Genomic DNA, 24,652 nt, shown 5'->3' with positions numbered 1-24,652 from the left:
TGCTGCTGCAACGGGATCTGGAAAGGTTGAGCAGATGGGCTGAGAGGTGGCAAATGAAGTTTAACATTGACAAATGTAAAGTACTACACATGGGAAACAGCAACCCCAGAGCAACGTATCAACTCTGTGGTACTACACTGACAGTGGTAGAGAATGAAAGGGACTTGGGGGTGGTTGTGCAGGCAGATATGAAGTTCTCTGAGCAGTGCAGACGGGCTGCAAGAGTAGCTCATGGAGTATTGTCAATGATATACAGGAATTTTTCCAGCAGGGATAAGGAGGTGATTATTCCATTGTATAAGGCAATGGTCAGGCCACACCTAGAGTACTGTATACAGGTCTGGAGGCCTCATTTCAAGAAGGATGTAGAGCTGCTGGAACGAGTACAGAGAAGGGCAACAAGATTAGTGAATGGAACAAAGGAGTGCTCTTACGAAGAAAGGCTTAAGTTTTGCAAATTACAGTGTCTGGAGACTAGGCACCAGCGAGGTGATCTGATAGAGGTGTATAAAGCCTTGAATGGTTTAAGCATGCTCAATGCTGATGGGATTCTTCCTCTAGCTCAGAAAAATCACCTGAGAGGGCATAAATTCAAATTGAGGAAAGACAGATGTAGGATAGACGTGCGGAAATTTGCCTTTAGCCAGCGGGTGGTTGGTTGGTGAAACAGACTTCCATCCCTTGTGGTAGAGGTTGATAGCCTAAATAAGTTTAAGGCTCAGCTGGACAGGTATTTTGAACAAACAGAGGGGTGAAGTGGAAGTGGGTTTTTTTTTTTTTTGGCTGATGCTGCATAAGCTTGCTTTCTTGCATCAAATGCCTCTACTAATGCTAATGCTTTCTCTCATGGCCATTCTCAACCTTGTGTTGTGTGGCATTACAAGAATGCAAAATTGGATGATCTGTGAGATTTCTCTTTTGCTTGGTCGGATTACTGTTTCTAAACTTCTGATGTTAATGTTTGCTCAGATTGCGTCAGTGAAATTTTTCTATTTCACACTCCACCTTATAATCTTGTCTTTTATCTAAACCTTGGTTTTCCGATAAATGTGCTAAAGCTGTTCAAGAGAAGAATTTTGTATGTCGTAAATTTACTCCCGAATTTACTCCTGTTCTGTATCACCCTTTTTCATTTTCTTATTCCGAAGGTGGTTTTCCCTTCTATCCAATTATTGCCCCATTGCACTTCTACTCTTTCTAAAGTAATGGAGAAATCAATTGACTGCCAACTCCTAAACTATCTAGAAATCTTCCATCTGATCAGTGATTGCTAGTACAGATTTTGTCAGTGTTGATCCACTGGTGATATTCTGGTTTATGTTATTCGTCTGTGGACAAATTCAGTGGAAAAGTTGGGTGAACCTCAAGCAGTTGCTCTTGACATTTCAAAGGCTTTTGATCGCATTTGGCATAAAGGTCTTCTAAATAAGCTTCCATCGTATGGTTTGCCAACTGTTTTTTGTAATTGGACATTCAGTTTTCTCTATGACCACTCACTGCTGGTGATGGTACATGGCTCTCTGTCTCCTAACGTCTCCATTAATGCTGATGTTCCCCAAGATTCAGTTCTTTATACCATTCTTTTCCTCTTGTATATTAATTACCTTTTCCTGTTGACAGGTAAATAGTTTTGCTGATGACAGCACATTGTATTCCATCTTCCAATTTTAGAAACCTTGCCCTGCACAAACAGCTTCAACTTCTCGAATATCCACTACCAATTCCTTAAATGTTGATCTCCAGTGGGGAAAAGATAACTTAGCTGATTTCAATCCTTCTTAAATGTAGTCCTGTCTTATATCTCGCAAAAAAGGATTCTTCTAATCCTATGCTTATCTTCGATTATACTCTGATTTCTAGGCAAGATCATATATCTCTATTGGGGATTACCCCGACTTCTAAACTCTCTCTCTTGGCATAAGCACATTACAAATATTGCTTCATCTGCATAAAAAAAAATTGGGTATTATCTTTTGCTCTCAGTAACTTTTCTTCCAAACAGCTGTTCACTCTGTACAACTCACAAATCCTTCCTACTATGTAATATTGTTCCCACATCTTGGGCAGTGCCCCAAAACCTCTCTCAGATTTCGATTAATTAATGACTCATCTCTAACAGTGTCTCGACTCTCTGTCTCACAGACCTTCTCTATAGATGCCTCTAATTATTATAGAAGCCATTTCAGAAGAATTGGCTTCTATGATTCTCTCTCTTCCAAAGCAGTCCGAATATGTGCTGCAACCAGTCAACATCCTTTTACTGTCCAACTTCAAACTCACAGAACCAACTTTTCTTCTTCCTTATTTGTTCATTCGGTGTCTGTTTTCGGAAACAACGTATTTCCTGAAAATTACCATCTACAGAAGTTCAAGTGTAATGCCAGTAAGTATCTTCTTTCATCTCCTCAACCTTCATCCAAGTACGGTACTAAGTACTATAGGTTCTAATACCAATCATGTTTGGGGGTTTCATAAAAAAAACAAATAGTGATATAGAAATTATAGTTTTCTTGTCTTGTTGAAGAAAAAGATATCAAAGTACTGGATCTGTTCAATTATTGTAACAGATATAGTTGTTACTAGAGTAGTGTTATCCAGCTTCTTGTAGTGGAGGACACTGCCCTACCGAAATTCTAACAGGGAGCTAAGTGATTTTTTAATAATGGAGAGCAAAGTGGAGAAGAAATTGTTGAAGTTAAACATAAAAACGACACCTAGGACAGATGGAATCTCTCCAGTTATATTGAAGGAGGCACTTGGCGCATTATGGCCTTAGCTGCCAATGCGCCATAAAAAACCAAATCAAATCAAAAATTGAAGGAGGCAGCAAGGGAAGTTAGCAAACCCTTAGCCATAATTATGAGAGCATCATTCAGGGGAGGTCCCCGTGGACTGGAGATGTGCAAATGTATCCCCAATACACAAAGGGGATTCAAATGTCATATACTTGGATTTCAGGAAAGCTTTTGCACATAGAAGACTGCTTTACAAATTGGAGCGGTATGGCATTAAGGGCAAGTTGCTGCAATGGATAAAGGGATGGTTTGAGTGGGAGGCTGCAAAGAGTGGTAATAAATGGACACTGCTCTACGTGGACTAATGTTATTAGTGGAGTCCCCCAGGGTTCGGTGCTGGGCCCAGTGTTGTTTTGTGTATTTATCATTGATATCGATGACGGTATATCAGGCTTAATGTCTAAGTTTGCAGATGATACAAAGGGTGGCATGGTTGTTAGGATAGCAGTAACCCGAGAGAAACGTACCAACTGTGTAGTACTACAATCAGGGAGGTGGAGAATGAAAAAGACCTGGGGTAATTGTGCAGTTAGATATGAAGTTCTCTGAGCAGTGCAGACAGGCTGCCAGAGCAGATCATGGAGTTTTGTCAATGATATATTGGAATTTTGCTAGCAGAGACAAGGGGGTGATTATCCCCTTGTATAAGGAAATGGTCAGGCCACACCTTGAGTACTGTGTACAAGTCTGCAGGCCTCATTTTAGGAAGGATGTACAGAGAAGGACAAGGTTGGTGAGAGGAACAAAGGGGTGCTCTTAGCAAAAGATGCATGTTGGAGCATCTGGAGACTAGGCACCTGCGAGGCAATCTGACTGATGTGTATAATGCCTTGGTTTAAGCAGGCTCAATGCTGATGGGACACTTCTGCTTTCTCAGATTAAGAACCTGAGGGGGCATAGATTCAAATTTGAGAAAAGACAGTTGTACAATATATGTGCGGAATTTACCTTTAGCCAGCGGGTAGTTGATTGCAGGAACAGACTTCCATCTGTTGTTGTGGAAGTTGATAGCTTAAATAAATTTAAGGCTGAACTAGACAAACATCTGGAGTAACCAGATGGGTGAAATGGGAAAGGTTTTTTTTTTTGGTTGATGCCATATAAGTTGCTTTCTTGTATCATATGCCTCAACTAATGCTAATTCCCTGGCATATGGAAGAAGTTTATGCTGAGAGCTCTGTGTTTGCTCACACACGTATAAACTGGGAAACTGTTACTGTTAAGGCTGTTTTTGTGCCAAAAACAACTAAGCCCGCGAGGCAACGTGAAGGAATTAAAACTCTGGAGTGACTCTTTTTCAGAAACATCAGAATAAATTGGTGTATGGCAGTTGATGATGTGGTTAGGGAGCTGGATATTAGTAATGCCCATACCACCATGTGTGAGAAATTGCAGTATAGAAAGGTCTGCAGAAAGTGCACTCTGAAGATCTCAACAATTAACAGAAGCATTTGAAAATGGATTGTGTTTGCAGCACCTAGTGCAATATGAAGAGGAAGGAAATGACTCTGTTGATTGCACTGTGACTGTGAGTGAGACCTGGTACAGGCAATTTGAACTAGAGAGCAAATGATGCAGCATGCACTGGAAACATCAATCATTACCACTGCCGAAGAAGTTCAAGATTTTGAACCAGATGACTGATGGTGCCAATTTATTTTCTGATAATACATGACTATATATGGCTCGGCAGACTGTGTAAACATTCCAGAGCAATTGAACATCTTCTTTAGAGACCATGATTTGTTGTCTTATGATTTTCAGCTTTCTAAAAATGAGCAGGGTATAAAAAATGATGTACAGATGGGGTTAAGCATCTGAATTGTGAAGATTTTTTGAAAAATAAAGTACGTTATTGATTTAAAAAAAAAAAAAAATCTCATTTTAGTTTTACTTGCCCTCATATTTCTGTTAATGTTCTAATATATACCGATGAGCCAAAACATTATGACCACCTATCTAATATGATGTTAGTCCTCCACATGCAGCCAAAACAGCTTGTACTCAATGAGGCATGGATGCTACAAGATTTCTAAGTGTGTCTTGTGGTATCTGATACCAACACTTAACCAGCAGATCCTTTAACTCCTGTAAGGTCCGTGGTCGAGATGCCGCAGATGGGAGTTGCTGTTCCAACACAAATCACAGATGCTCGATGGGATTGATATCTTGGGAATTTGGAGGCCGGGACGTCTTCCTCATTTCCCCAAACCAGTCTCGAACAATCCAGGTGGTGTGGCATGGCACATTATCCTGCTGAAAGATGGCAGTGCCAGAGGGATAAGACTATTGCCATGAAAGGGTGTACCTGGTCAGCAATGATGATGTTTAGGTAGGTGGTAGAAGTCAGAGTGCCCAGCACATGGATGACTGGACCCAGGGTATCCCAGCAGAACATCGCCCAAAGCACGACACCGCCACCACTTCCCCAGGTAAACGACGCACATGTACCTGGCTGTCCACATGGTGCAACAGGAAACGTGATTCATCGGACCAAACGACCTTCTTCCAATCACTCAAAGTCCAGTTTTGATGCTCGTGTGCCCATTGTAGGTGCTGTCACAGTGAACCATGATTAGCACGGGCACTCAGAGCAGCCTGCGGCCACACAGCCCCATCGAGTCAAACTTAAGTGAGTCTGACAAAGGCTAAATTGTAATGGCCAGGCAACTGGGTCAGAGCATATCCGAAACGGCACGGCTGGTGGGGTACTCACAATCAGCCCCATTTGCCCCACATTACTCCTATTATCAGCAAGTTGTGCCACAATCGCCCTTCTGTTGCTACGTACTGTCTGGGAGAGCCTTTGTCATCCAGAGCATCAATGAGCCGGCGGTTCGTGGAATAGGGTCATGCAATTAAACGATGAATAGACACAATTTGGCCTCAGTTGCCCTTGTGTCTTTAAACCCAATAACAACAACAGCGGTTCGTGGGTTTCGCCTCCTCGGACCATTTTCGGTAGGTACTAACCACGGCTGATTGTGAATATCCCACCAGCCGTGCCGTTTCGGATATGCTCTGACCTAGTTGCCTGGCCATTACAATTTGGCCTTTGTCAAACTCGCTTAAGTCCCCTGCCTTTCAAATCTGAGGAACAAGAGTAACACTGATTAATGGAGCTCAGTATCAGGTGTTTTTTATACAGTGTTCAGACCTGCACACGCGCCATAGTTCGCCTGCAGTTGCTTTGATTTGCATAATGACTCAGTGGTCATGTTTTGGGACATCGGTGTATATCTTCTTCTTCCAGTCACATAGTTCCCTGAGGTGCTGTTATGGCCACCAACAAAATCCTCCAACTGCATCGATCATATGCTATACGAGCAGCATCGCAAAATGTCACACCCAAAAGTTCACCGATCCCATCCTTCCACCTAGTTGCAGGTCTACCTTTAACAGCAGTTTTTGGAGTTGGTTTTGTTATGGTCTCTGTGGCATCAGATAATGTGATGGTATGCCATTGCCTACCACATGGCCGATTTTGAAAGGGGCCGGCTTTAATCATAGGAAGAGTCATCTTGCATCCCACGAGATGCTCTAGAAGATGGCGCATTATAGCCTTAGTAGCTAATGCGCCAATAAAACCAAAACCAAAGCTCTAGAAGAGGAAAAGTGACTACATCAGAGCTCCACTTAGTGCAGAAGGCTGATTACAACTGGTTATGTTTATATGTATTGTCAATTTAAAAAGGAAAAATAAAATTAAAAAAAAAAACCTGAAAAGGCTACATTGGCATTACTATTTTCCCTCCTGAAGTATGTTGAAAAACAGACAAAAAAAAATATAGTTTATATATATATATATATATATATTTTTTTTTAAAACTAATTATATTGGTTTTCATAATTATAGGCTACTCTGGTGCTGATATGGCCAATCTTTGCAAAGAAGCATCCTTAGGACCAATTCGCAGTTTGAATTTTGCTGAAATTGAATACATATCACCAGATCAGGTAACTAATGCAGAATTATTTCTCCCCCCCCCATTTAGTTTACATGCACATTCTACTAAAAGTAGAATGTGTGCTGCTATATATTTAAAAATTAGCTGTTTCGAATAATCTAGTTAGTATCTAATGTGAGATATCTCATATAAAGTGCTTATTTGTTATAACCACTGGAAAATAAGTCAGCCATATTTACATTCTTAAATAAAATAATGTGTAGTAATTCTAGTAGGTGCTTTTCTAACTTTTTTGTAAGCTAGTAGTAATTGGAAATCTGTTGAAAAATATGAATTATTAATTCATATTTTTCAAAAGATATTGGTTTTAGCTAGTTGTTATTCAGAAAGTGAAAATTCTGGACTTTTTTGGCAAATGAACACAGCCAATGCAGCAAAAATCTCCAGGCACAAAGACAACTGAATATATTTGGAGGAGACTAATCAGACATCAGTGCTAGAGGAAATGTAAGGTGCCAATAAGTCAGCATTGTCATTTCATGAAGATTCAGTAGAACCGTCAGGAAGTAGCTGTAGGAAATTAAATGTATGTTTTGTTATTTGGAGCATTTGGCTATATTGCTCCGGGAATATGCAGTGATCATTCCCTGACCTTTCCGAATCCTCCGTATTTGGTGGTGACAGGCTTGAACCCCGGTCTAATCAAAAAGCGTGTGTTATGCACTGCTGCTCCTTCCCACCTGGCTACGGCAGCGCCTCAGGAAGTAGCAGAGTCAAATTATAGATGCGTGGACAGAAGTTCTAGCCAGCGGCATTAGCAGAGGACCAGAAAGCTTGATGACTGCTTGGACAGCAGGTAACTTGTTTGTGACTGTTGTAAGCTTTAGTGCAAGTAGAAAATGAAGCTGGAGATTTGGATGCAAGCCATTGTTGTTTAGATAAAGGAAAAAGTTGAGGGGAAGAATTAAGGATTGTTTTCTTGCAAAAATAATACTGGGGACACAATCAGAGAAAATATTAAGATCGGGAGATTTAAAACAATAGAACAAGCAGATCACCTTATTTTGCACTTTGTAATGCCGAATGACAAGACTGGGTACAGTTAGTGGACAGAAACTAGCAGAGAAGAGACCATCACTAGGGTTATGAGCTGAAATACTCAGAGAATGGCTAACACTAGTCATGTACTTTGAAGAAATACGTGATTAATGTTGTTATTTTGATTATAATAATAGCAAATAATTAGACCTGTAAAATGCTATCACTTTTTTTTTTTTACCACTTTCACTAATATCTTTTGTGCTGGAAATTTGTTTCTTTAGTCACAACTGGTATATCTATAAATAGAAAAAATCGATTAACTTTATGCTTTTAATTTCTGTGCTATAAGAAGACAAACAGAAAGAACACATGTTCAATCTGTTATAATCCCTAAACATCATAATTCACAGAACAAAACCTAGGAATATATCCCAAACACGAGACGAGTAAAGCTATTTTACATTTTGCCTGCCTTTGCAAGTGGCCAATTTCAGTTGCCATTTCCCTTTTCCTACTACTGCTTGGAAATATACTGATGCTGTTTCCATGAGTAAGCATATGACCTTTTCACTTAGTTATCCCTCAAGGCACCCAAACTGGACAAGACACCTTCAGGCAATCACCAATCTGCTCCCCCCCCCCACCACCACCACAACCGCAGCTAAAAGGATTTCTAACCAATACATTTTTACACAAGAAATGTTTTTTTTTCTTTCTTTTGTATATAATGTCACCTTGTTATTGTGATCATATAGTTTTCATGATTTTTATCTCATTTCCTCCCATCTGCAAATTTCACTTTCTGTTTGAGATTATAATTTGTGGAGTGTAGCGTCTTAGTAAATGTAATATGATTACAGGCACAAGCTCCTCCTTCCTTTTTTTTTTAGATATTTTAGATATTTATCAACTAGCTACCATAATGATATTTATTTTGTAGGTACGTCCAATAAACTTGAAAGATTTTATAGATGCACTCAGACAAGTACGAGCTAGTGTTAGCAACAGTGATCTAAAATTGTATGAAGAGTGGAACAACAAATATGGAAGTGGCTCATTCTGAATTTATGTATTTTGGATATCAGCTGTTCTGTAATAAACATGTAAAAGTGTGTATATTTTAATTATAAAAATAAAACCTTTTTTTTTCTTTGCTAAACTGAAATATTACATTAAACATTTATCAGCCATACTAAGTTATTTTACTTATTAGAGGTTGAAATTGTTACTACATTTTGGTAAAAAGATCCTATTAAATTTTCACAGTAATGATTAATGCTAATATTTCATAACAATAGACTTGATTATCTGGGAGTGAGTTAATTGGAGTGTCTGGGCTGCTCCTATTAACAGGCATTATCTGTTACAGGCATTTATTTAAGTTTGTAGACAAGGCCTTAGAATTTCTCAGAAAAGCCATCCTCTACTTATTAGTTCACTTCTAGTCATATTTCAGTTAATTCACCAGTTTTACTACTGTATAGTTAATTTTAATATTCTTCTGAGTTTTTTTTTTTAATTTGCATCAGTGTGTGCCCATAATATTAAAATGGAAAAGGATTGTTCTTGCTACTGAACAAAAACTTTTAACTATTAATAAACATACAAAAAGGTAGTATTTCAGTAAAGAAGTGGGATGATACTTCAATGGAGGTATCGAAATTATCTGAGAATATAATACCACATTCTATTGTGACTGTGGGCACATTTGTACCTCCTGTGGTAAAGCTGGGAAATGACTGTTTATCCATGATTCAACTGAAAGTAACTAATATTGTTTTCATTTGAATAACATATCCAGTAGGTGAATCAGTTATTCATTAAAAACTCCAAGTCACTGTTGTGACTGGTTTTGGACCTATTTGGGTTACTCATCAGACAACAGGTAGCCTCAATTAGTGTGTAACACAGTGAATAAATTAAATCTAATCAAGTGGTGTGTAGACAAATTTTAAATTTTGATTTCTGATTAAAATTGTAACTTTCACCACATGTATAATATAACCCCTATTAATGAACTGCATTGGCCCAATGGAATGTTTCAGTAAACAATTTTCTTTTGCACCTTGCCTGCATGCTCATTTAGATTCAATACATTTATTCACTGCTCAATGCAGAGTTACTAATTGAGACTACCTGTTGTCTGATAAGTGACCCAAATAGGTCCAGAACTGGTCAAAGTTTTTAAGTCCTTACAAGATTTTAACAAATATTGGATTTGTCTACTGGGGTGGTGAAGTGCCTCCGTAGCCAGGTGGGCAGGAGCAGCAGTGTGTAGCACACGCTTCTTGATCAGACCGGGGGTTCGAGCCCGTGACCACCAAATACAGGATGCGGAAAGGTCAGGGAATTACCACTGCATATCCCCAGAGTAATATGGCCTTAGTTGCTAATGCTCCTAAAAAACAACTGTGTGGTGATATTAGTTACTAAGTCAATTCAGGATAAACATTTTTATCATTATTAAAGTTTTGATTCCTAAAGGTTGGAATTGTGTGCTTATAAAAAAAAGTCACATTCCATTATCTGTGCTCAGAGTTCACCGTTGTTATCTTATGTTTGTTTATCCAAGAACTGGTTTGTTTGTGTGTGTGTGTGTGTGTGTGTGTGTGAGTGCTAACTTCAAACACAAAGGTTTAAGTAACGAAGTTCATCTAGTCAAAAAAAAAGAGGAAACTTTTTTTAAGCAAGCAGGTAAAAACTTTGTCAATCCAACTTGTCATAGATTTTGTTTGATCTTTCATATGCTTACCATTGGATTATTTACAGTTGCTGAAGTCTCTTGACACCACTATTTTCTTGAGGTTCCCCCTGAAATAACATTACATTCCATAAATTGACAAGTAGGGCAAAACAGCATTCACATGGCAAGTATTGTTTTTAGCTTCTTCCCTTGCACACAATGGGGAACTAAGAGTGAAACTACCCATGAGGTAATGATATTCTCATAGTATCAATTATGCCATATCTTGTTATGTTCTGTCTACTCTGAAGCATTGCTAGGTCTGTATTTAGATTCAAGTAGTTGTAATCTTTTTCCAACAAATATCACTGATGCTGAGAATCTGCTATCCTACTAAGATAACGTACACTTTGATATTGTTCTTTGGCATTTTGTTTCAAGTTTATGTAGAAAATAAACAGAACATTCCTTCCCTATAAGGATCCCATGCATGTCCTGAGCTGGATATCATCATTCTTCTCTTGGTGATTCCCTTCTGTTTTTCTTTCTCTCTCAGGGTAACTCAGAAATTTTTTTTTTTTTTAGCTGGTGCAGCATAAGCCCCAGGCTTCCTTGTACCATATGGCCAATAATAATAATATACACTGATTTTTTTTCTTGTTTCACTATTTTTTTAAAAAAAAAAAAAAAAAACTTTCCAGTCAGATTTGATTTTGGCTCCATGCTTTATAGGCATATCCTTTCACAAAATCTAGTAATTGCTAGGAACATCAATAGGTTTTATATAATATAAATCTTGTTTCTTCTCATCATATTTATAAGTTGGCTAGTTATATATATATTAACACATATGCTATTCCGCCGACCGGGCTAGCCAGGTGGGTAAAGTGCCTGCCTGGCAATCCAAAGGTCGCGGGTTCGAATCCCGCCTCGGGCTTGGATCAGAGTACTGCAAAAACCTTGGAAGGTGCATTATGGCCACAGAAGCCAATGCGCCAACAACTACCAAAAAAAAAAAAAAAAATGCTATTCCCAAACATGGGGAAGGGGGTCTTCGGTGACCATGAGCTTGAGAGCATTATGAGAAAAATTGAAAAACTTTTCTTTGAATATTTGTCAGTGCCAATAAGTCTTAGAATTCATTAGTCCACAATAAGAAACTCCATTAATATCCATTAATAGTAATAAACTCCATTAACATAACTGACATTATCAGTATTCTCACATAATAAATTTGAAGTTTTAAAAATGTTAATAGTGACATTCTAAATCTGAATGTTTATTTTAGAATAAACATTCAGATTTAGAATGTTGAGTTGTATAACGTGCAAAGTATGAAAAATGCAATGCCACTACAAACTTTCACTAACCTAAAGTTTATTTTTCTTGATGAACAATTTAGTAACATTAAAAAATAAGATTTTAAAAAGGATTGTTTCAAAAAAGCATGAAGTAAAAAACCGTAATAATACCTGTTAAGACATGAAAAGTAACTGTTCTCTATTTTCATACAAACTATCAGCAATCATTAGGCTTGCCCTTTGGACAGGAACTACCCTTGAAACTGATGACAGGATAGACCATTAAGACAATTTCCAAGTATTCTGTGGACCAGTTCAATTATATTGCAGGCTATATTTTTCCATCCCCAATTCAGCATATGTTGGGACAGAGAGAAAGACTATGGTTTGAGAAAAGTAAAAGTTAATACAGTAGAACATCGATTATCCGAACTAATTGGGATCAAGGTTGGTTCGGTTAATCAAATAGTTCATATAATCAAACATACATGAGAAAACCCAGTTTATACAAAAAAAAGTGGACAGGCAGTTCCCGCTTTACAAGTGTTTTTTTTCCCCCCCCCCAAGTATCAGCAAAATCAAAAATATGAACATTAATTGCAAAAAATGAATGTTAAACATTCATAAATACCACATTTCAAACCACGCATTTAGCTAGACAATACAGTGTACCCCACTTTACGATATTAATCCGTTACTATTGTATCGTGAAAATAATGTGATGTGAACCCAAAAACACATTGTTTTTTGGTAATTTGTCTCACGACCTCGGAAGTTAAAATTTTTGCTATATAACTCTTTAAAAGGTCATTTTTATAGTGTAAAATTGTATTAGTTACCAATTCAAATCATTAAAATACACTACAATGTCATCGTTATCATTTGTTCTGTTATAAGAATCAATTTTGCATGCCTTTGTGATATTTTTCTAAAGCACATTTCTGGAGGTCACGACCATAAAATAAAAACAATTTGCACTTTCTGGTTTATTGGGCTTTTCTGTTACTGCAAGCATAAACAGGCAGTAAACTCTATGATATTGCATTTGTGAAAATACCGATAGCTGGAATTGTAGTTTTTTTTAACGTTATTATGGTTAAATGTGTTTCTTGAAATATTCAATCGCATAAATAAATTTTCAGACTCTTCTCTTCATTTTTTTTTTTTAAAGCTTCGTAAACTCATTACTCCATGCAAATTTTGCATTTTGTTAAAAAATGCTTATGCATGCTATCAAAATTTATAAAGAAAAGAGATAATATTGGAAATAAATGCATCTTGAAACATTTCTGAAGAAGACTCCTTGGGCAACAAATCAACGAGTGCCAAGCTAATAATGAGTGATAAATGAGTGTGCGTTTAGTTGATGATGATGAAAAATAAACATTCTTTAAACATTTGTAAGTCATAAATAATTTCTCTATTATAATTCACTTGATTTTACAGGCTATGTTTTCATTTCTTTGGATAAATCAATCATTGTTAAAACAAACTAATTAGCTAACTAATTTCATCGTTGATAACGTAACCCTTATTTTTTACATTACGTCTACGGGAAATAAATTTTCACTTTACAAGCGTGCACTAGGAACGAATTAACTCGTAAAGTCGGGAATACGTGCACTAGGAACGAATTAACTCGTAAAGTCGGGAATACGTGCACTAGGAACGAATTAACTCGTAAAGTCGGGAACTACCTGTACTTTGAAATATGAAGTATTATAAAAAATAATTGATTTAGGAAATGGTTTGTAAATAACCAAAACATTTTGAAGAAACAATGTATATTATATTTATTTTGAACTTACCTAATTGTTTTACACGGTTTCAACTATAAATTACACTTTTTATACATAAACAGAAATAAACAAACAAGTAATTGCACATATATAAGTGTATAATGAATCTTGGGAAGGTCACTTGGTGGGGGGGGGGGACTATCCTGGATCCACACAGTAGCTAAAGCCAACATTTGATTTTTAACTCCTGTAATGACAAATTAAGACTATATCTATGCTCTGCTGCATATATCTTCGAATAAATAATTGGAAATGAATACACTAAGTGGCAGGAGTAATCATAACAACCAGTGTGCTAAAAGTAGACACTGTAAATTCGTTTTGGGATGAGGTTAGTTTGTATAATTGACATTCTGCCGTATTTGGTGTAACCACTATTAGCTAAATACCACCAGCAGTCCTACAGGGTACATCCTCAAGATTACTGCATATAGTCACTAGAATTTTGTGTCACCTACGCTCAAAAAGGGAAATAGATACAGCCACTTACCTAAGGGTTGTGTTCTGCCGAACTCCATGTAAGTCAGAATTGCCCTAAATGATTATGTAGCACTCGCAACTATGCGTGCTGAATTTGATTGATGCAAAAAAGAAATGTTCAATGAACACGTAAACAGAATTATTTATTCAATTTTTCATGCGCAGGAAAAATTACAAAAAGAGAGGGGAGACAGGCATAATGTCAGCAAGTTTTACCTTTCAAGCATCGTTGCCAGAATTAACTCTCCAGCTGATAAGCACGCCACTGTGGAAGTTCTGAGAGGTGTGGAGATTTAGAAGGGTTTTTTTCCAACACATCACAATTTCTCTGCAGCTGTAGAACCAGCACTGGCAATTTCACTGCATACTTTGTTTTGGAAACCAGCATGATGCCCGTTATCCTTAATATCTTCATAAATACTACTTGCTTTTGCTTGAACGGCCATTGCACTTGGGGGCACTTGTTTCTGAATCTGATTTTCCATCCATATTATTAATAGCTTTTCCTCAATATAGCACCTCAACACTGTTTTGTGCTCACTGTTGATCTTAAATGTGTTGATCCTTTAACATGTTCTTTTTTTACGCCGCACTGTTCCTTAAAACAGTATTCACTGTTGAAGCAGCGAGACCTAATTCCATGCAATTGTTGACAAACTTTGTCCTGCTTCATACTTCTTAATTAATCATCTTCATTTCTAAATCAATTTTGTTTCGTTTTCTAGCACTGCAAGCACTTGCACTTTCCGTTGGTCCCTTTCCATCCGCCATTGTAATAAATAAATAGGAATGAAGAAAAGATTCTGAAAATTTGTTTTTTATATGATTGAAGATTTCAGTGTAGGGGGACCTCATTTCAAAATAACGTAAAAACCCACAGAATTCCAGTTATGGCTATTACCTAGATTGTGCTAACAGAAAAGCCCAATAACCCGAAAAATGCAAATTGTTTTTATTGTTTTATGGTAGTGTCCAGAAATGTGTTTTAGAAAAATATCACAAAGGCGTTCAAAAATTGATTCTTATAATGGAACATATGATAAATGAAAGTGTAGTGCAATTTCCATTATAAAAATGACCATTTAGGGAGATAAATAGTTTAGTTATATAGCGAAAATTTCACCTTCCGAAGTCTTGGAACAAATTACAAAAAAAAAAAAAAAACACACACAATGTGTTACTGGGTTCACATACCTCTATTTCTGCGGGATGCAAAATATGTTTCCACAATTTTAAGTTTGCACCAGATGGCAAAAACTTACGTAAAGTCGAATATTACGTAAGCCGAGGAGTGCTTGTAGTTACATTCACAGTAGTTGAACATCTTGAGAGCTGGTTTGAAACAATTTCTACTCCAAAGTGTTCTAGGAGTATTCAGGTGAATTGATCAGTGTTGACTGAATTTTGCAAACATAGAATATGGATTGGGCTCTTTATAAAATTTCAGCAGTGCAGGAACATTTTCATTTATTTACACAATAAGGCAATGCCACCAAAGTTGCCTGACTTGACTGGTATACCAATGGCTCGATATAGCTCTGCCTTGGTTTCTCTGCTAATCACTTACGTGGATAGGTCTGTGTTCCAAATCTGAAATTTAACTGGGGCAATACTTAAAGGCCTTTTCACTTGGGATTGTAGTTAGTTGGTTTCAGGTGAAGGCTTTCCCTATGAGGGATTTTCATCCTGAAAAAATGAAAAGTTGGCTGTAAACATGTTCCCACAAGCAAAACATGACACCATCGCTATTATAAGCTTAATCCTGAAGTGAGAAACAGTGGTTTTTAATTCTTTTACATACAATTTAAAATCATAACAGCTTACTTGGGTACCATTCACCTGTATGCACAATATGCGCTAATTAAAATTTCTATTTTGCAATAACCTCAATAATATGAATAAAGATTATAGTTCAGTATAAATAATTTAATTGTAAAGGTAAAACATTAATACCAATTACATGGAAACAACTGGCTTATTGTCTGTATCTGTAAACATTTTTCTGTGATAATTCAGTTGTATAGTCACAGTCCACAAGAAATACCTCTGTTGTGTATTGCTTGAAATTTGTGTTCTTATCAGGGAAAAAAGTATCTAGTCCATTAAAAAACAATTGTATAAAGCCCCACCAAACTGTTTGTTTCTCACATCCATTTTGTTCATCGGGGGGGGGGGGGGGGGCTGACTGATCCTCTATTGGCTTGAGATGTTTGGTGTCATCAAATTTAAGCATGAACTTCAAATTTGTAGCTGAAGAAGTATAAGTCCATTGTCAGATCATGAAAAAAAATAATAATAATTTTTTTTTTTTTTTTATGTGAACCCCAAACATGAGAGGTATTAGAACCTATAGTACTTAGTACCGTGCTTGGGTTGAGAAGACGTAAGAAGATATTTGTTGACACTGGATTGAACTTTTGTAGACTGTAATTTTCAGGAAATACGTATGAAGGAAGGTTGTTCCAGAAAACGGCAGTTGAAGGAATATACGAGGAAGATGAAAAGTTGGTTCTGTGGGTTTGAAGTTGGACAGTAAATGGATGTTGGCTGGTGGCGGCACATGTTTGGATTGTTTTGAAAGTGAGAGCGGGAATTATAGAAGCCAATTCAGAAGAACAGTGCCCATGGAAGTATCTGTAGAAGAGGCATGCAGCAGAAACAGTACGTCTATGAGAAAGCGAGTGGAGAGACTCTGTTAGAGATGAATCATTAATTAACCTAACTGCCCTCTTCTGAATGGAATCAAGAAGCCTGAGAGAAGTTTTGGGGGCACCACCCCAGATGTGGGAACAATATTCCATGGCAGGGCAGATTTGCGATTTATACAGAGTGAGCAGCTGTTTGGAAGAAAAGTAACACTGAGAACGAAGGAGAAAACCAAGTTTTTTAGATGCAGAGGAAGCAATATTTGTAATGTGCTTGTGCCAAGAGAGATTAGAAGTCAGGGTAATCCCCAAAAGAGATATATCATTTTGCCTAGAAATCGGAATGTCACTAAAGATAAGCATAGGACCAGAAGAATCCTTTTTGCGAGATATAAGAGAAGACTCAGTTTTAGAAGGGTTGAAATCAACTAAGTTGTCTTTGCCCCACTGGAGAATTACCTGAAGATCAGCATTTAAGGAATTGTTAGCAGATTTTTGAGAAGTTGAAGCTGATTGGGCAGGACAAGGTTTCTCAAAATGGAAAGTGGAATGCAATGTGCTATCATCGGCAAAACTATGGATAGGAAGAAGGTCATTAATATACAAGAGGAAAAGAGTGGGGGAAAGAACTGAACCTTGGGGGACACCGGCATTACTGGAGAAGTTAGAAGACAGAGAGCCATCACCCTCAGTAAGCGATCAGAGAGAAAACTGGATAACCAATTACTAAAAACAGTTGGCAACCCATAAGATGGAAGCTTGTTTAGAAGTCGTTTATGCCAAACACAATCAAAAGCCTTTGAGATGTCAAGAGCAACTACTTGTGTTTCACCGAACCTTTCCATTGAATTAGTCCATAAATGGGTAACAAAAGCCAGAATATCACCAGTGGGTCGACACTGACGGAATCTAGACGTTGATCAGACGGAAGGTTTCTCCGTAGTTTAAGAGTTGGCGGTTAATTGATTTCTCAATTATTTTAGAAAGAGTAGAAGTAATTGCAATGGGACGATAATTGGATGGGAGGGATTTGTCACCCTTTTTAGGAACTGGCTGGATATGAGCAAATTTCCAAGCAGAAGGAAAAACACCTTTGGAATAAGAAAGTGAAAAAAGGCGGCAAAGAATAGGAGTAAGTTCAGGAGCACAGGTTTTGAGAACAAGTGGAGAAATACCATCAGGACCTGGAGCTTTCTTAGCATCAAGATTCATCAAAATCCTTCTGATATCCTTTTGATGGAAGACCACAGGAGGCATTGAATGGAGCGTGTTGGGAATAGTGGGAGGTGTTTTATCAAGATCATTAATACATGAGTTAGAAGAAAAATGGGATGCTAGCAGGTCAGCTTTATCCTTGGCTGAAGTGACAACAGAACCAACAGAATAATAATAATAAAAAAAATAAAAGAGCATGAATGATGTTTGATACTGTTTTAAGTTTAAATGCGAGATGGTCACCCATTATTATAAAATGGGCCAAGAACTATTTCTTGTTACAATAAATAACACTAAAGAGAACAGAAATTCCAGGCAATACAAGGAGGCATAATTAATCCAACCTAATTGCAATAAAATCATAAAACAATCCTTGGTGGGGGGGATAAAAAAATCTTGATAAGTGGTTAGATCATTGGTGTCAAAACAGAGTACAAACCAATATATGAAAACAAAAAAATTAGTAACTATTTTAGTGTAGTGATAATGCAGTGTGCAGACTATTCTTATCAAGATTAATCAGATAATTCATATAATTTAAGAATTTTTATAAAATTTTCTCTTGAAGTATTATTATATAGGTACACCTTGGGCAGATTTATTTTATTTAAATTTCATTTTGTATCCCAATATCAACTTATTAAAAAATAAATAAGTGGACAAACTTATTCTAAAGTTAAATTTTTCAAACCCAACAATTATTAAGGTGTCATTTTATAAATGACACTTTATAACATATTGAAAATATACAATGGCTAGAGCAGTCAGTCTTGATTTTAAAGATATAATTGTTGATTAAATTTTAATTTAATCAACAATTATATCTTTATATTTTATATTAAATTTTAATTTAATCAACAACTGTTCACCAGTTGAAACTGATGGAGCACGAGAAAAAAATTTCCATCAGGATAAAATTACTATACTTACTAGTTTGTATTTGTGAAAATTTTATCTATAATTTTTATTATTGGAGGAAGCAGTGTTTGAACTTCTTCAGTTAATTCATATTCACTGTGTTACACATGTTTATACATATCAACAGCATTTTGAAATCTTAATTTCATTTTCACCAGAGCAACTCAGTGAAATTAATGATGGCTTTATTCTTGATTGTTTTAAGAAGTCTTTATGTGCTGTAATGTAATAACTAGATCTTATATAGCTTAGCTTAATTTTCAGCACTCACCTCATAGTAATCTGCTTAGCTGGTGGAGGGTTTTACCACATACATAGTGGTTATAGGATTCTAATACTTCATGGGGATTATGGGTTTAAATTAAGTTATGGGCTAAAAATTTTTTTAAGAATGGAGGGTGCACCTTCCATGGTTGCCTAATTAAATTAAATTAAATGAAGAGAAAAAAGGAAAGGAGCATTTAATTTAATTAGGCAACCATGGAAGGTGCACCCTCCATTCTTAAAAAAATTTTTAGCCCATAACTTAATTTAAACCCATAATCCCCATGAAGTATTAGAATCCTATAACCACTATGTATGTGGTAAAACCCTCCACCAGCTAAGCGGATTACTATGAGGTGAGTGCTGAAAATTAAGCTAAGCTATATAAGATCTAGTGATGGCTTTATTTAAAGAGGTAAATGGTGTTGTCAGATCTGTATCAATGATAACATTTTGTTTTGTACTGAGGACACTTAACTGCTATCTTGTTACAAAATTCTCTTTTTAATGAACCAGCCGTTTACCTCCTCTTACACAGATCATGCTCTTTAGTGTTCAAACACTGACTTGCAGGATGCTTGAAAAACCAACTGAAAAGCATTTCTCTCCCCCCCACAGTATAATAAATACTCAATTTAGTGTCCCCCCCCCCCCGGCTATATACATTATGAAATCGTGAAAGTTGACAATTAGGCCACGTTTACCACCTCTGGATTAAATTGTACGTGTTGTATTCACAGTAAAAAGCTCTATAAACAAACTAGTTATATTAAAACTTCACTATATAACAAAATACGCAGGGTAAAACTGCAATTATACACTGTAAGACCAGATAAAATGTATGAGCACTAGCATAAAAATACTTAACTGTACCTCCACTTATATCAGAAACCAGCTTTGTTTTCCAGTCATTGTAGTATACTACTGTGATGTTTCCTGTAAGAAGTCAAGGTGCAAGTACAGTAAAATAAAATAATAATATTGTTTCCATTAATCACCCTATTGCTATCCTAATAGATTTTATTGATGTGTAAACATCTTTTGTGGCACCTACTAAATCTCGGAAGGCAGTAAAATCAATGTCACGATTTTGTGATGGCATTACTTGACGTAATTTCCGTTTCATAACAAAGGAAAACTGAGTCAAGAGAGGAGATCACACAAAGGTTCACGGGGAAACAATCTTGGATGTGCTCAGGGCTGGCATAAACCAGGTAGTTGCAGAAAAACGTTTATGATGCGGGGCACACCACTTAGGTAGCTTTGGGCTAACCATTGCCACCTATGGCAGAAACCTTTTGGTAACCAGAGAAATGGATATCTCTAGGGCACTGTGCCCAGTAGTTCTACCACAACGGCAGCCTTACCAGTTGAAGCGCATATAATGTAGGCATTAGAGTAACCATCTGTATTACTGAAGTGGTTCTATATTTTCATCAAGAGGCAAATAATAAACATTTTTCCATTTACAATTTGCCAGCGAGATCACGCAGAGGATCATGAGAAGTGATCTTGGATGTGCTTGGGGCTAGCATAATCCAGCTGGTTGTGGGAAAACATTTATGATTTGGGCATATCACTTGGGCGGCTTTGGGATAACCATTGCCACCCGTGGCAGATACCTTTTGGTAACCAGAGAACTGGATATCTTGAGGGCAGCGATCTTGGATGTGCTTCAGCCTTACCAGTTGAAGTGCATGTAATGTAGACGTTACAGTACCTGTCTGTATTACTGAAGCAGTTGTATATTTCCATCAAGAGACGAATCATAAACATTTTTCTGCAACCAGCTGGGCTGGTCAAGAATATTTGAATCAGTTTGCAATTGGGAGATAACAGACTCCAAATTACATATATGGGTAGAATCTTTTGCTTTTCATTGGCTATTCTTGTTAAGTTGCAGAAGTTCTCATTGGTCATCGTTTTTGCGTTTTTTTGCAAGTGTACTGAGTCGGTTGAGCATGGCGAGCTTTAGATCCTCATTCATCTCATTTGGATGATTATAAAATTTCAAAAGGGGTGTTCTTCTCGCAGTCGCATTACAAGGCTACACAGGTCATCACTGCATGCTTCGTAAGGGTCGTCATTGTCTTGCATATTTCAATCGTTTTGCAAATGTCCAAGTCCGATTCATACAAATTACAATCTAGTATGAGCTCTTCACTGTCTTCGTAGATCTTGACATATTTCATCTCTGACAGTATCTGTGTTTCCTCATTGCAAAATGGAATGTGCAGTGTTACCACCTCGCGCTTGTACTCGTTGAGATCCTGAGCCAAGTCAGTTTCGATAGCATATCACATGTGGATACTGTCTACAATCAAATGGGTAATTAGGTTATTGGCCTAACCTCTTCCAAATGTTTATTTGGTACAGTAAGTAGCAGGCGTGAGCACAAATTACATTGATTGTGATTTTGGTTCTAGCTGTTTGAAATTTAGAGGGCGTTGTCAAAGATGTTTACACATAAAACATCTTTTGTCAGTACAGGGCACGCACACAATTTTTTAGGACAGTGACATAGCATCCATAACAATTGTCACTATCCTAATTATCTTTATTAAAAGATCTCTTTATTGTTGTTATTATTATTTAGGAACATTAGCAACTAAGGCCACATTTCTCTGGGGATATGCGGTGGTCATTCCCTGACCTTTCCACATCTTCCGTATTTGGTGACTCTCGGGCTCGAACCCCTGTCTAATCAAGAAGCATGTGCTATGCACTGCTGCTCCTGCCCACCTGGCTACAGAGGTACCAAAAGATCTCGTTATTACAGTTGTCAGGTCAACTGATGATCAATATTGCCAGATGTGTGCAGCAATGCACTCAATCTGATTTTAACAATCCAAAGTGACTCTTCTACTTAGTATGGGCTACACACCACGTGACACATTTGATGTCAGTTAGGTAAATATATGAAATAGCTAAAAGCATTAGAAATATAATAAAATTACACAGTTCATACAATGTCATTTTAATATTTCTGATACTTTTAGTTACATAGTTTATGGGATCTTATTGTACAAATAAAATTTTATCTTGTGTATTTTGTATTAAAATTTGTTTTGGCTTATCAAACTTATATAAAATAAGATGATAAAAGTTTTAAATTAACTGTTTCTGGCTGAACATGTTTCAATAACAACTTATAGTAATATTGCCAAGATGATTAATAGCTTCACATCCTGTGTTTGAATTTTCCATTGATTGTTGCAGTAGGTGCCAGTTACTTCATGAGTGACGTTGCCTGCCTCCCCACCACCACCACCACAATGTTTCCATGAAATTAGAAAATTTCCTTTAATGCCAATTATAAATTCTAGTATTAATATATTTTTGATTTGAAAGTGATACCACATGTATCATCCTATATATGCCACTAAAGCAATAGTTAAAATACAAACATTTCTTTTTCTTCTGTAAAAGGAGAAAAAAAATTACTGGTGTATTTATTTGCGCCATATGCTGTTGCATTAGCAAAAAAGAAAGGGGGGGGGGGAGTTTTCTGTAAGTACTGTTCATGATGATCTATGGATTTCCCTAAGCTGCATTAGCTAAAAAGAAAACTTATTTATGGAACATAAGTTTTTACATTACAGAAAATATAATCTGCCTTCCTGCCTGGATCACAACCCAAATCTCTCTTTCCTCTACTGCCTCTCATTCAACTCCTAGTGTATAAATTATTTTGGAGTTATTTCTCAAATGTTAGCTCTAAACCTTGCATTTAGCAGAATTAAAACAGCTGCCACTTTTCTGAAGCATATTCAAGTCATCCTAAAGGGAAAACGATCTTTAATCATCTTCCTGATCTTGAGAACATCTGCAAATTTTGACACTGTACCCTGTATCTCTTTGTTAATGTCATTTATGAAAATCAGAAACAGTAGAATCAGAATACCCCACTTCTTATAATAGCACTAGCTGAAGAGTAACCATCAATCACAACCCTCTGCTTCCTGTCCTCCAGCCATCCCACAATCCATCTAAAGATCTTAACCATCATACCAACACAATCTAGCTTATACAGAAACCTCTCATGCAGGAACTATTAAAATGCTTTTCTACAGTCCAAATAAACAATGTCGAAATTATTTTCTCATGACTGACCCTTTCAGAATATCTGCTAGATTAGTTAAACATTATTTTACAAAACCATGCTGTTTCTTTCAGAATACCATTTCTATCTAGATGCTCCTGTATTATGGTCATTATCATTGCCTCCCTGATTTTCCTTACCACTGGAGTCAGATCAAGCCTCAATTTGCCATTTGTAGAACTGCCTTTATGTATTGGCAATTAAGGGGCACTTCTCTAGTCCAAAGGAATCTCCCCTGAATCCAATGATATTCTAATAATTAATCTTAATGGTTCAATGCTTTCTTGCTACCTCCCTGGGTAAATACCATCAATGCTAGGGCCATGCTTTCTAAAAGGGAGGTTTTTGGTGAATAATTAAAGTCTGCTGCACAGTCTTGTGATGTATAAGAACTGAAAAACCAGTAGAGGGCACAACAAGCCCTAGATTTTAACTGACTTCATGCAGGAGTTACGTGATGCCAAGCATTTTGTTTTAGTTTATTCACTGAGGTCAGCCACAACAGCATAACAATTGAGAATTTCTTTTGTTAAAGAGACATTCTTGAATTTAGCATCAGGTAGTTCTTTCTTTACACAAAAATGAAATTTTAAAGCATTCTTTGCCACCAAGCAACAGAGTATATATAATTGAATTGTGAACTTGCATATTTTATTTGGAATCTCAACTGTAACTATCAACACATTCCATATCTGCAGAATTTTCCTTGAGTGAGCAATTACTGACCGACAAAGTTTTTAGTCCAATAAAGTAATGCTTATTCTCACAGGAATATTTTATGTATATATATTCTTAAAAGAATGCAAATACTACAGTGAGATAATATTAATATATTCATATCCGAATCTAAAAATTACCGCAATTATTAGAGTCTAATACACTTCATGCCAAAACAACATTAAAATACTCAAAACGAAGAGTTCTAGATATGTACTATTAATGATGAATAAAAGTGTCAGCATATTAGTGTACAGATGTGCAAGTTCTAAAGGTTATGTCTGAATATGTTTAGTTCTAAAGGTTACGTCTGAATATGTTTAGTATTATTTCTTGAAGAAAATATACATCACACAGAAATGAAAAGTGCTAATTTATTTCTTACTGCCACCCATCAAATGATTTGATTCACACATGCACATGGCAAATAACTGGATGACAAGAATAAAGACAGACTACAGGCCACTAAATGCTACACTGACCAACTGAAATGGTCTTTTCTGTTTGGCTAGTATGATGGGCATTAACTAGAAAAAGCATTTAACTTTGAAATTCTCTTTAAAAAAAAAAAAAAAAAAATCACCACCATAGATTTATAACTGCAGACAACTAGGACATTTTAAATAGTTTCACAAGTAACACTGACAAAAGAGGTTTGGGAGAAGAAAAAAATAATCATGTGCTTTGAAAGAAAAAGAAAAAAAAAAAAAAAAAAAAATAGATAAGCTTTTACTATAATATAAATCAGAGTATTATCCCACTATAGCTTTGGAAGAGGGATGCA

At 36.6% G+C, this 24,652-nt stretch overlaps 1 protein-coding gene across 1 annotated transcript in view; it reads left to right on the top strand.

The window, feature by feature from the left end:
• Window positions 1-8,882, top strand: part of LOC150087383 (fidgetin-like protein 1) — a 142,534-nt gene extending 133,652 nt beyond the window's left edge. Inside the window, exons 12-13 of the mRNA XM_090372036.1 lie at window positions 6,652-6,752; window positions 8,685-8,882. Of these exons, the coding sequence (XP_090228162.1) occupies window positions 6,652-6,752; window positions 8,685-8,807 (224 nt within the window). The 3' untranslated portion in view covers window positions 8,808-8,882. The remainder of the gene's footprint in view (window positions 1-6,651; window positions 6,753-8,684) is intronic.
• Window positions 8,883-24,652: the final 15,770 nt, after the last annotated feature.

The sequence above is a fragment of the Mastigoproctus giganteus genome, chromosome 4, assembly GCF_048544385.1.
Source record: "Mastigoproctus giganteus isolate SK-2022 chromosome 4, ASM4854438v1, whole genome shotgun sequence".
In the NCBI taxonomy this organism is placed as follows: Eukaryota; Metazoa; Arthropoda; class Arachnida; order Uropygi; family Thelyphonidae; genus Mastigoproctus; species Mastigoproctus giganteus.
Note: the sequence above shows the minus strand (reverse complement) of the source record. Positions and strands in the feature narration are given on the sequence as shown.